This window comes from Anabrus simplex, chromosome 1 (genome assembly GCF_040414725.1).
Source record: "Anabrus simplex isolate iqAnaSimp1 chromosome 1, ASM4041472v1, whole genome shotgun sequence".
Classification (NCBI taxonomy): Eukaryota; Metazoa; Arthropoda; class Insecta; order Orthoptera; family Tettigoniidae; genus Anabrus; species Anabrus simplex.
The window spans coordinates 564,469,807-564,483,704 of NC_090265.1; the positions used below are offsets into that span (position 1 = coordinate 564,469,807).

Consider the following 13,898-nt stretch of genomic DNA (forward strand, 5'->3'; position numbering starts at 1 on the left):
TTTTCCTTTTGATTAAATAAGAAAAGCAATGCGTGCTGCAAATATCCGTTTTCAGGCACAAACGTCGACATGATCACTGTACGATACAATACTGCCGCCAGTGTTTGGCGGACTCAACTTGTGTGTGTTGGTAGGCTGATGTCAGACGAAAAAACTGACGTATGTGTCAAATTCATACGCTGCGTAATGTTCGCTGGCGCCATCTCTTAGTGAAACCGGAGAAGACTTATGCATACACCTGATAAAATACGTTAAAATGTGCATAATAAAATTCGAAAACATTCACAAAAATCCGAATTTTGAAATTATGCACTAATCTCATATATATGCAATTATGCATATACTGTATATGCACTTTTAAACATAGTAATTCGTCCAAATTCAGGTTCAAACACACTTCCTTGTCGGTTTTGGAGATCTACATGTCGGCACACAAAATATGCATTTGAATACAAATCCAACATCTACTGATGATATCGTGATCATAGGGAGTCCTTCAGTAACACTTAGAATCTAAACCTGAGGAATGTGATTTTTCATTCCCAAAATTCCAGTGCATTGAGTGGGAATCAAAACGCAGCTGCATCGGTGAGGAACCAGTGATGATATCACTTCGTCATCACGCCACAATAGTGTTATGAGATTCAGGAATGGATTCGGGAGAAGGATATTATCAATGCATAGTCAAATGTGTTTAAGCGAGTTTAATGGTATAATAAGTTATAGTACATCGTGTGTTGGATGTTATTCCCTCCCCCTGCATCATCACTCTCCACACAGCAAGAATCGCTTCGCCGGACATCTGGGTGAAGTAGCGAGGAAGAAGGAGAAGAACGAAGGTGAGAAAAGGGTGGTAGATGTTTAGAAAGCGTAGTGGGCGCCAAGACCAGCGTAAGACACATGAGCGACGGCGGGAGCGGCGGAGTAGGCCACAGCGGGGGCGGCGATGGCAGCACGGGCAAGACCGTGTCCGTAGGCAAGGGCGGGAGCGGCAGCGATGGCGGGAGCGGCGTAAGCGGCACGGGCATAACCTCCGTAGGCGAGGGCGGGAGCGGCGTAAGCGGCACGGGCATAACCTCCGTAGGCGAGGGCGGGAGCAGCGGCGATGGCGGGGGCGGCAAGCCTGGTAGCGCCGTAGGCAGCGTGTCCGTGGAGAGAGGTGCCGAAGGACTGGCCAGCAGCGCCGTAGGTGAGACCAGCGGCGGCACCACGGAGAGCAGGGGCGAGAGCGGCGGCACCAGCTCCGTAGGCGAGAGCGGGAGCGGCATAGCCGTAACCAGCGCCGTAAGCGAAAGCGTCGTTGCTCACACGGCTGTTGCTGATGCGCACGCTGGAGTAGGGGCTGTCTACAGCCTTGGAGTACTGGGTGATGACGTTGTTGCCGCCAATTCCCTTAAGAGTGCTCTCCTGGGTGGATCCAAGGGAGCCGAAGTCGGCGGTGGCGGTGTTGATGCTGTAGGCGGCGGGGCCTCCGGCGTGAGCCACGGCCAGGGCAGCGGCGAGGACGAAAAGCTGTCAACAAACAAGATAATCATGCCATATTAAAGCAAGTAAGGTTTTAGTATTATGTGGCAGTTAAGATCATGATCAAAGCTACGCCATGTACAGTCACTGAAATAAGAATGAGCGCATATCTGCTAAGCTGGAAGCAGAAGGCCAGAGCCTCAACCGTCTGAGCCACTCAGCCCGGCTCTGCTCCTTCTAATGAAGTACCTAATGTAAGCTCCAAGGCTACTGTGCTCAAACGTTTTAGCTCCATCATCGGCAATCGAGCAGTCGAGTGAAGGTCTAGGTCGAGGCGAATGTTTACTTGATTATGTAATATAGTATCTATATTATCATCGTACATTCAACTACTCAGCTCCTATCGATAGATAAAAATTGGAGGCTGATACGTACTAATACCTTTAAGCTAAATTATGTGGCCTCTCCGATTTCCTTATATATATTACTGTCAGTATAATGGGATACCCACGAAACTACTCACCTATGACTAAATGTCCTTAGATGTAGGTTCGATATATTTATACCAGGCTTTTCATTAGGTACTTGTTAATTTGTTCCCTACTTTCATACTACCTCTGTGGAGGCGGGAATGTTTGAATATAGGCTACATTACGCACGGTACATTTGCCGTTTGCTAAACGGGGTGCGTATTTGTAAGATATTTCAGTACTGTGCATCTTCAGTACAAAATGGCAAAATTCTCCATACAGGCCATGAAGGGCTTAAGAGAGGTGGAAGGTAAAGGCTTCAACTGTAGTTAACCTCGGCATCTTGAGTAGAAAATAGCTGTTCTTAATATTTCCGGAATTGCATACATTTTATTTTTATTTTAGTGAATTTGGACGAACGAGTATATTAACCCCCTTAGATCAGTCGTCTTCTGTCACTAGAATTCATTAAGTCTTTTAATTGGATTCATTTATGGCAAGGCCGGGCTGAGTGGCTCAGACGGTTGAGGCGCTGGCCTTCTGACCCCAACTTGGCAGGTTCGATCCTGGCTCAGTCCGGTGGTATTTGAATGTGCTCAAATACGTCAGCCTCGTGTCGGTAGATTTACTGGCACGTAAAAGAACTCCTGCGGGACTAAATTCCGGCACCTCGGCGTCTCCGAAAAACCGTAAAAGTAGTTAGTGGGGCGTAAAGCAAATAACATTATTATTATTATTATTATTATTATTATTATTATTATTATTATTATTATTATTATTATTATTATTATTATTATTTATGGCAGAAAGTACATCTAAAAAAGAACACCCCTTCAAGAATTTTTCATCATCTTGACCATGAAAGGGTTGAAGATAAAAATCCTCTTGTCCCAGTGTGTCAAATGCTTATGAGAACACGGGCCTCTGAGCTAACAGGATCGCGCCATATCAAGTGACACAGGCTGAAACCTACAGTGTGTTTGTATCTGATGCTGATTTCTCGACATGGCTCTCAAGCCGGTCTTGAGTCACTTGCAGATTTAGCAACACCGCCTCGCAAAGCGTATCTGAATTCGCTCGCGAAGCGATCTCATTGGCTAACCTCAGAAACTAATAAAATAAGAACAGCGCGAGATATCGAATTATTTTTTTCAAACTATTTATCAGTATGACCAATTCTCTAACGCTCATATACTCGGTTCATGTAGTTTCCGACCACCTGTATAATTCATCAGAACAGCGCACTCAAACATCTTCTATCTCCGTACAGGCCCCGGCACTTGATGGGGTAGAGAGCTTAGCCTACGTCCGGCTACCTTTGCCCCCAGAAATTAAACTGCTACTCATATTTTTATGTAGTTCGAGTGAACCTCGGGACCATGTGCACATCCGGAAGTGGAAATACCGTTTCTTAAATTGTTTGACGTCTTGACGGGGAATCGAAACCACATCCTTCCGGGTGAACTGATCACGCCTTGACCACCTCGGCCAGGCAGGCTCTGAACATGTTCTTAATACTGCACAATCAACAGGGTGTAACTGTGTTATTCTGATGAAGCTGACAGCCGAAATATTGAGAGACTGCGGCCTAATGATAAAATAAAGCAGTGCATTTTCGTGCTGAAGTGGTAGTTCTCTATGTAGGTTATGAATACCTATGTACGTCAGTTTATTTTATATTTATGCACTTTTATTATCATTACTTATCCGGGTTAAGTAGCTCAGACGGTAGAGCGCTGGCCTTCTGATTCCAAGATGGTAGGTTCGATATTGGCTCAGTATGGCGGCGGTATTTGAAGGAGCTTAAAATACACCAGCATCGTGTCCGTAGATTTACCGGCACGTAAAAGAACTCCTTCGAGACAAATTTCCACCACCTCTGAGTCTCCGAAAGCCGTAAAAGCAGTTAGTGGGATGTAAAAACAATAATATTATTATCATTTCCTATTTAATTGTGTATTTATTCGCCCAGTCCGCCTCCGTGGTAGAGTGGTTTAGCTGCCACTCCCGGAGTCTCGGGTTCGATTTCCAGCTCTGCCATGAAATTTGAAGTGGTACGAGGGCTGGAACGTGGTGCACTGAGCCTCGGGTGGTCCACTGACCAGAGAAGGTTTCGATTCCCTCTTCAGGCAACGGCGAAGTGGTTTTCCGAGGTTTCCCACTTCTTCTCTAGGCAAATGCCAGGATGGTACCTGACTTAAGGCCACGGTCGCTACTTTCCTCTTCCTTGTCTATCCCATCCAATCTTCTCCTCCCCCCACAAGGCCCCTGTTCAGCATAGCAGGTGAGACCACCTGGACGAGGTACTGGTCCTCCTCCTCAGTTGTATACCCCAACCTAAAAGTCACGCTCCAGAACACTGCCCTTGATGCGGTAGAGGTGGGATCCCTCGCTGAGATCGAGAGAAAAAGAATCCCTAGACGGTAAACGGTTTAAGAAAGACAGAAAGAAGGAAAGAAAGAAAGAAAGAAAGTTATTCGCTCAAGAGTTAAAACAATTACAACTTGTGCTTCAGATCCTCTTTAGATAAATTAAGGAGCTCTCGTTATATTACTACAGATAGGCCAGCATGCTTCTTCCTTGCGATCATGTTTGTACTCTGGGGCTTACACTTTTCCGGAGCCAGTTGGCCCTCAGGTTAGGGGCGCGCAGCTGTGAGCTTGCATTCGGGATATAGTGGATTCGAACCCCACTGTCGCCAGGCCTGAAAATGGTTTTCCATGATTTCCTACTGTCACACCAGGCAAAAGCTGGGTGATGTACCTTAATTAAGGACACGGCCGCTTCCTTCCCACTCCTAGCCCTTTCCTATCACATCATCGCCCATAAGACCTATCTGTGTTGGTGCGACGAAAAGTCATTCGTAGAAAAGGAAAATGTTTCAGCTGATCACATTTTGTATCAGAAAATGTGCAAGGGTATGTGAAACTTTACTTTATGCTTGTTTGTTTGTTTAACGTCATTCTAAGACATACAGGTTTTTGGTGACGACAGAATGTGTGTGTACACTGTGATTAATAAAAGCTTCGGCTAGGTCGTTCATGTTTAGGTGGTATCCCCGAACTAACCACTCATAATATGCCCAAGAATGAATGGGATCCTCCCCACACCAGTCTGGGACTTACAAGCGATGAAACCAAACCAAACCCCATGGCACTACAGCCCTTGAAGGGCCTGGGCCTATCAAGCGACCGCTGCTCAGCTCAAAGGCCTGTAGATTACGAGGTGTAGTGTAATTAGCACCACGAATCCTCTCGGCCGTTATTCTTGGCTCTCTAGACCGGGGCCGCTATCTGACCGTCAGATAGCTTCTCAATTCTAATCACGTAGGCTGAGTGGACCTCGAACCAACCCTCAGGTCCAGGTAAAATCCCTGACCTGTCCTGGAATCGAACCCGGGGCCTCCGGGTAAGAGGCAGGCACGCTACCCCTACACCGCGGGGCCGGCTACAAGCGATGAAACGAGAATGTATTACTCCCTGACCGTTGTTTCTCACTTTCCCTGTTAGAACAATTTGTTGTTCCGGACCCGAAGATATTAACATTCCACAGCCAATATTATACAGTATTTCATTATTCTGCCTTACACTGGCTTTTTCTTTTTTTCTTTTTTTCACCCCTACATTTATCCTCAACGCACTCTTCCTTGTTTTTTGATGGGGCCCATCAGACTCACATTGTGAGAATTTGAAATATTACACAAACCTTCAAACAATCAATTAATTAATCGCCCATGGAACTGGTGTGTTATCCATCGACCCCTCCCTCAGACAGCTTAAGTAGTTCACAGCCATGGCACGTATTAATGAAAGGTCGTCTTTAATAGATGGTTAAGACTGGTTTGCATTCAAGAACACCAACCAGTTGTCACTGCAGTTTTGTAACACGGGTACGCTACTGTAAATTTGTCACGAGCGGAATACGTCAGAAATACATTACCTCACTGTTGCAGTATTGCAGGTGTCACCTACTTAAGTAAAAGAGCACGATCAGATTCATTGTAAAACACTGAGATTCTAGAAACGAATAACAAGGTCATAGCTAGAGAGGAGGTGGAGTACCAGTAACAACACGCGTTACCCTCACCCCTCAAAATTTAAACTTATCTATCGTTCCAACGAAAGAGTTAACAGGATGGGAATATAATATAAAGGGATTAAGATGTCTTAAGGACGCATGTACCTTATTTTAAGCCTAAATGAAATCTCCTTAACGACTTCACAATTTTTCCCTCTACGATTTAAAGGAAAATTGCCCTTCTTTGACATGCAACCTAATAAAGGAGTAATAACTGAGTTAAAGGTCAAGTAATCAGCATCCGCGAAAATGTTTCTCATATTTGAAATCCTCTATGCCTCACCAAAGATTCGAATGGATGGTCCCTTCGTTGAAAGCTGGTGAAAGCTTTGTAAGCGACGTTTGTGGTATTGCCTTTTGAGGCTAAGATGATCATGCGACATTGATATGTATACGTGAGAAACAGTCTTCTCTCAAGTCGAAAAAAACCAACTTGTTTCTTTATTTTTAAAGGAGATTCCAGATACCTATTTCCACGTCTGTAACATCTTCGGTTTTTGATATATAAGTGCCCCCATAAAAATAGTTCAATCCCTTTATCAGTCCTGCCCCCACCTCCACCTAAATGGATTTTCCGAAAACACAAAGTACATGTTTCTTTATTATTACGGGAGATTCCAAATATCAATTGTTACGTCTGTAACTCTGCCTGCTGTCATTTCTTGATGGATACAGTACTTTTGCATCCATCTCTTGGTACAGGCCAGAGTAAAGTGTAGCTTCCACCGAAGTCCTAGTCAACATGATAATATGGAAGTTGCTGGGGTACGGGTAGTGCTGAGTAATGACATTCAGAGCATGACTAGTGCATCTGAGTGTTATGAAAGATGCTGCTCATAGGGTCAGTCGTGCTGCAATAGTACTTTCTGACCCAGTGAAGAAAGCAATGGCAAACTACCTCACTCCTCATCTTGCCTAGTACGCCTCATTTTGGTGCTGCCATTGGCTTTTGGGGTTTCCTTATAACCGCATAACCTTTGGTGGTGCTATTTGAGGATCCAACCAGCCTCTGGGCTGATGACCTACCAGACAGACGTCTGTAACATCCTCACTTTTTGAGATATAATTATCCTTATAAAAATAATTAAACTGTTTTTTCACTTCTCTTCACCCCAGTTAAGCACCTTTTCCGTAAACAAAAAATATGTTTCCTTATTTTTAAAGGAGATTTCAAATACCGCTTTTTACGTCTGTAACATCTTCAGTTTTTGAGATATAAGTTTCTCATAAAAAGAATTCAACTTCTTCTTCACTTCTTTCCACACCCCTCCCCTCTCTTCCTAAGTGGACTTTCTGAAATCAAAAAGTACGTGTTTCTTTATTTTTAAAGGAGGTTCAAAGAATCAACTTTCACGTCTGTAATATCTTCAGTCTTTGAGATTTAAGTATCCTCGTAAACGGAATTCAATTCTCCTTCTTTACTTATTTTCACCCCCACCCCTTGTCGATTTTTCGAAACAATACGTGTTCTTTATTTTTAAAGTATAAGTTATTCCAAACACCAATTTTCACGTTTCTAAAATATTTAGTTCTTTTAGATATAAGTATCTTCGTACAAATAATTCAGTTAAGTTGTCAATTCTTTCACCCCTCCTTAAGTAGACTTTCCGAAAACAAAATAATACGCGTTTCTTTATTTTTATATAGAGATTCTAAATACCAATTTTCACGTCTGCTACATCTTTAGTTTTGATAATTATATAAGTATCCTCATTCCATGAATTCAACTAATTTTTCAGTTCATTCACCCTCCTTAAGTGGACTTTCCGAAAACAAAAGAATACGTGTTTCTTTATTTCTAAAGGAAATTCCAAATATCAATAATCACATCTGTAACATCTTTAGTTTCGGGAATATCAGTATCATTATACATATAATTCTAGTAAGTTTTTAGAATTTTTCGAAAACAAAAGAAAACGCGTTTCTTTATTTTTTTAAATGTGATTCCAAATATAAATTTTCACGCCTGTAACATCTTTATTTTTTTTAGGTATAAGTATCCTCATACAAAGAATTCAACTAAGTTTTCAATTCATTCACCCCCCTGAGTGGACTTTCCGAAGACAAAAGAATAAGTGTTTCTTTACTTTGGAATAAGATTCTAGATAAAACATTCATTATGTAACATCTTCAGTTTTTGAGATATAAGTATCCTCATAAGAATTATTCAACTCTTTTTTGTCCGACTCGTTGGCTGAACGGTCAGCGTACTGGCCTTCGGTTCAGAGGGTCCCGGGTTCGATTCCCGGCCGGGTCGGGGACTTTAACCTTAATTGGTTAATTCCAATGGCACGGGGGCTGGGTGTATGTGTTGTCTTCATCAGCATTTTATCCTCATCACGACGCGCAGGTCGCCTACGGAAGTCAACTAGAAAGACCTGCACCTGGCGAGCCGAACCCGTTCTGGGATATCCCGGTATTAAAAGCCATACGACATTTCAACTCTTTTTTAAGCCCCCTCCGTTAAGTTAATTTTCCCAGAAAAATGAGTGTTTCTATTTTTAAAGGATATTCCAAATACCAATTTTCACGTCTCTACCTTCAGTTTTTGAGATATAAGTATTCCCAAAAGAACAGTTCTATTGTTTTCACTCCCCCCCCCCAGTGAATTTTCCGAAAACAATACAGGTCTCTCTATAAAGGAGCTTCCAAATACCAATTGTAACGACTGTAACATATTCAGTTTTTCAGATATATGTATCCTCATGAAAGAATTAAACTCCTATATCATCACCACCCCAAGTTGATTTTTCTCCCAAAAATACGCGTTTTTTAATCTTTAAATAAAATTAAATCTGTAACATGTTACGTTTCTGAGATATACTGTAGATGCAATCTTTTTAAAATTTCACCCCCTTTGTCACTCCCATTCACGCCCCCCCCCCCTCCTCCCAGTTATTAATTGGATTTTCGATAAAAAATACGTGTTTCTTTATTTTTAAAGGAATTTCTAAATACCGATTTTTATGTGTGTAACATCTTCAGTTTTTGAGATATAAGTATCCTCATAAAAAAGTACTCAAATCGTTTTCCACTTTTTTCACCCCAGTAATGGGATTTTCCGAAAACAAAAAAATACGTGTTTCTTTATTTTGAAAGGAGATTCCAAATACCAATTTTTACGTCTGTAAAGTTTTAAGTTTTTGAGATATAGATATAATTTAAACAATTCACTCCCCTTTCCACCAGCTTAACGACGGAATATCCAAAAATCCTCCCTCCTACACTCTAATATAAATGTATCCCCAAAATTTCGTTTATTTATGTCCAGTAGTTTTGGCTCGACGATGATGAATCAGTCAGTCAGGACATGTTATTTTATTTATATATATTTACACCATGCCATATTAATTCAGGGGCCCGCCATTCAAACAATGTTATGCCCAGTTCAGGACCGCCATCCTTGAAATCATTTATTAAAATCATCATACCAGATTGTTATGTTCTGTTCAGGGCTGACTCGCCCACAAGACGCAGTATAGCCATCTGGTAAGCACCTAAGTAACTTCTGTATTTAACATGAACTATGGTTGGTAGAAATCGGGGACGGCAAGTAACTACAGTATCGTAAAGTTCCACTCTCCACATTGTTTTGAAGAACTAATACGTATATATATGAAATTTGGTATAATGCAGTATCAAACAACTAATAGACCTAAGACTATTAATATTCTGACCTCTCGACATTGTAATTTTTACAGCCATTCTGGTAGTTACTTTCTCTGCGGATTTCATTGCTCACTGTACGGTTCCCAATCTCAGCACTAAATCAAGTCAACACAAAGTAAGTGCACCACAAAAATCCAAAAGTCCACGATGTTCCTAGCCTCAAATCAATTCATCGAGTAGAATGCACTGCTGGGGAAAATTAATACACTTCAATAGAAAAGCAAGTTCTCAACCGGTTAGATAATAAACACACACTCTTCAAGGACAACTTACAGCTGATTGATTTAATCAACCAGTAACTGCTCCAAGTTACAAACAAAAATTCTCCGGTACTTCATGAAAACAAGACGAACACACACTAGTTACCTTGAATGCCATGATGGTGTTGGGTGTACGAATATACGAGAACTGTATCATTACAGACTTGTGAGCGTACCATATATACCCACCACCACCCACCCCGCCCACTGGCACGGTCAAGGGAAATATTTGGGCCACGAAACCAAGCTTGTGTTGAAACTATCGCATAAAGTTGTTTAAACCACCTCACATGCGAAACTCAAGGTTGACTACCTGGTTATTGATTGAACATTATGTTGCGATATAACACCGAAACCCGGCTTCCTTATTCAACAGTAAACGTCTAATATGTCAGACTAATAAATTGAACACCCTTACTCAGTGCGTGTGGATGGAGTAGGCAGGATAACCAACTTGTCACCTGTTGCCTTCTGCTACTTCGGCCATGATCTTCCTGCGTGATTTTTATGGTCAGTACTGATATTTTCTAACGCTAACTCTTTACTTGATTCGAGAATTGGAAAGGATCCACCTTTTTTTTTTTCTACAAGTGCTTTACGTCGCACCGACACAGATAGGTGTTATAGCAACGATGTACTAGGAGTGGGAAGGAAGCGGCTGAGGCCTTAATTAAGGTACAGCCCCAGCATTTGCCTGGTGTGAAAATGGGAAACAACGGAAAACCATCTTCTGATCTGCCGACAATGTGGTTCGAACCGGCTATTTCCCGAATGCAAGCTCACAGCTGCGGGCCACTAAACGCACGGCCAACTCGCTTGGAAAAGATACAACGAATAGCAGCACATTTTGTTCTGAGTGTTTTCCGTCAAAAGAGTAATGTTACGAAAATGATGAAAACTTTGAACTGGGAAGACTTGGGAGTAAGGAGACGGTTCGGCTAAGTGGAATATTCCGAGACACAAGTGGAGAAATGGCTTTGAATGGCATTAGTAGACGAATAAGCTTCAGTGGAGTTTTAAAATTTAGGAAAGATAATAATATGAATATAAAGTTATAGTTCAACAGGACAAATTTGGTGAAATACTCGTTTATAGCAAGAAGAGGAGTTAGGGATTGGAATTATTTACCGAGGAAAATGTTCGTTAAATTTCCAAATTGTATCAAAACGTTTAAGGAAATAATAGCTAAACAAATGGTGGAATCTGCCACCTTGAAGACAGCTTTAAATGCATCAATGTGATTGATTGATTGATTGATTGATTGATTGATTGATTGATTGATTGATTGATTGATTGATTGATTGATTGATTGATTGATTGATTGATTGATTGATTGATTGATTGATTGATTGATTGATTGATTGATTGATTGATTGATTGATTGATTGATTGATTGATTGATTGATTGATTGATTGATTGATTGATTGATTGATTGATTGATTGATTGATTGATTGATTGATGATTGATAACATGTACAATGTATCTACGTCGGTTGATGTATCTTAATCATTGATTGGTGAACTGAATACTAAAAGTTCAAAGTTAAAACAAGCTTGAGCTTCCTGGTGACCTGACTACCCAAATAAAGTATTTCTTTGATCTTCCTGGTAGAGTGTCGGCCTCCGGATCCCGAGATTGTGGGTTCAAAGCCAGCAGAGGCTGTCGGATTTTCGAAGGACGGAAAGAAATCTATTCGACACTCTAAGTCGTTCGATGTCGACATGTAAATGATCTCTGGTAGTACATTTGGTAATTACCCGACAAAATTAATTAAAACTCAGCCATAGACGCCCGAGAGAGATTCGGTGTATTCTACCACCTAGTAGGCTTAGAGTAAAACGAAATGTCGAATTTAACGAGCTGGCAGACAAATGGCGTAAAATTAAAATGACTGCAGATGATGGTTCATTACTATTATTATTACTATTAAGGCCACTATCACGCATTTATTTAGGAGCTGGCTGGAGGTATAAGACCGAATGCATTTTCTGGTATTACCCGATGATCCTAGTGAAAATCTCGCACAAAATACCTGGGGTTCGAACCCGAAATACTCACGTTGGGCGTCGAGTACCTAGAACAGTGCCATCGAGCACCAGACATACATACAATGATACATATTTTACGCACGAGTACCAGCCACGTATTTTCCTGCAATCCTCTACAGAACTCGATTAACTTAGTAATCGTAAATTCCAAGCACCTAATCATCCACTTGTCGCACAATGAAAATCTTCGTGATCTGAAAGTGCATTGATTTCTGTCCAAATTATCCGATAATAATCACTCTACCTTTTCAAGTGTGAGTGCAAATATTTGTATACTGATCTCAGGAATATTTCGACTCTGGACACTATCGTTTCTGTTACCGTGCCGTTCTAATAGATGCTGGAAATTCTATCTTCGGCCGATCGGAGGATATCATACCTTTTTTTTTCTCCTCAGTGCAGACAATTCATCCAGGCTATGCCAAATACTTTACCATTTCTGATCGATTTTTTTTCACTCCTTCTGCTGTGTGACACATGATTTTTTTTTGGCACACACGTTCCCATCCCCATTTAATCTAGTATAATTCTGTTACTATCACCATTCTCGTTGCGAAGAGTTCTGTGATCGAAAGCTTTATCAAAATCATTTCCTTTTACAATGAGTAGAATATTCCTTCCACTTATTAATGTATTCTTCCCTTTATTATCCTAAAATGCACTCACTTTCAGGAATGATTTTGTTGGGATCTTCCCTAACATTGCCAGGTTATTTCCAAAGTCCTCTCACGACATCCTTTGGTTGCTACAATCATTCATATTTATTTGGTTCTACTTCTCCCCTCTATTTGATGAACCCTATCCACAGCATTTCTGTTTTTAATTTTTATTTGCCTCTTCTTTTGTTTGTGTGGTATCTTGACTCCACCATTCCATCATAATATATGCCTCCTCCTGCCTTTAGCATGTTGTTGTTTTCATGATGTTTATCCACAGCATTTCCTGTTTAAATGGTTTTCATATATCCCATTTTCTTCATGCCTTCTGCTGATTTTTGCCTACTTTACGACATTCTTGTACTTTATTTTGTTTTACAATTTGCTTCACGTCGCACCGACAAAGGTAGGTCTTATGGCGACGATGAGATAGGAAATGGCTAGAAGTGGGAATGAAGCAACAATGGCCTTAATTAAAGCACAGCCCCAGCATTTGCCTGGTGTGAAAATAGTAAACTATGGAAAACTATATTGAGAGCTGCTGACAGTAGGATTCGAACCCACTATCTCCCGAATGGAAGCGACGTGACTCAAACCACGCAGCCACTTGCTCGGTGCATTCCTTGTAAAATTACATTTGGGCACTATTGAAACTTTAAAATATCGCTCGCTTGGCATTGCAACATTTAACTGATCATGGCTGAAAACTGGCTGAATTAAATATGGACATACACGTTCCCTGAGGTTTATTGATCGTGATACAAAATTTCAAGCGAATTGGAAATTGATGCCTCTTCAAAGAAAATCGAAATGTTTTATCGGATGTTGTTAAGTCATTTCGATGGATTAGAGCTTTCTGCCCATCTTTATCTCAATTTTTTTATTTCCAAATCTAAACAATTTTCGTACATACTTCATAGAATTAGACCCTAATCTGGTTCCGTTTAGGAGCCGTTGGGAAACGTTCCTATTTCTAAGGAACATTTTCAAATAAATCAAGAATGGCAACTTTCGAGAAAATTATGTCATCTCTTCCAGAAGTGAACATTTCGCTGCAAATTTCAATAACGATATCATCATGAGCTATAAATTCTGGCTTGTTGTTCAATAACATTTAATCCATCACCATCTACAGAGGGGTAGTCGCCGTTATCGATTTCTTGCAAAAAAAAAAAATCAGCGAATTCCATTTTTATGTGGTTTCGCACGCATATTTTTATGCAAGTGGCGGATTTTGAAGAAAAGTCAAAGA

At 41.0% G+C, this 13,898-nt stretch overlaps 1 protein-coding gene across 1 annotated transcript; it reads right to left on the reverse strand.

The window, feature by feature from the left end:
* Window positions 1-861: 861 nt before the first annotated feature.
* Window positions 862-10,058, reverse strand: LOC136877999 (cuticle protein 21.3-like). Its single transcript, XM_068227124.1, has 3 exons — window positions 10,047-10,058; window positions 1,254-1,512; window positions 862-1,202 (listed from the first exon to the last, which is right to left on the reverse strand). The coding sequence occupies exons 1-3, from the start codon at window positions 10,056-10,058 to the stop codon at window positions 862-864; spliced, it is 612 nt and encodes a 203-aa protein (XP_068083225.1).
* Between the last annotated feature and the right edge of the window lie 3,840 nt (window positions 10,059-13,898).

Coding starts and splice junctions, on each gene's coding strand:
- LOC136877999 (XM_068227124.1), bottom strand. Junction 1,203..1,253: donor CGGCTATGCCGCTCCCGCTC/TCGCCTACGGAG, acceptor TCCGTGGTGCCG/CCGCTGGTCTCACCTACGGC.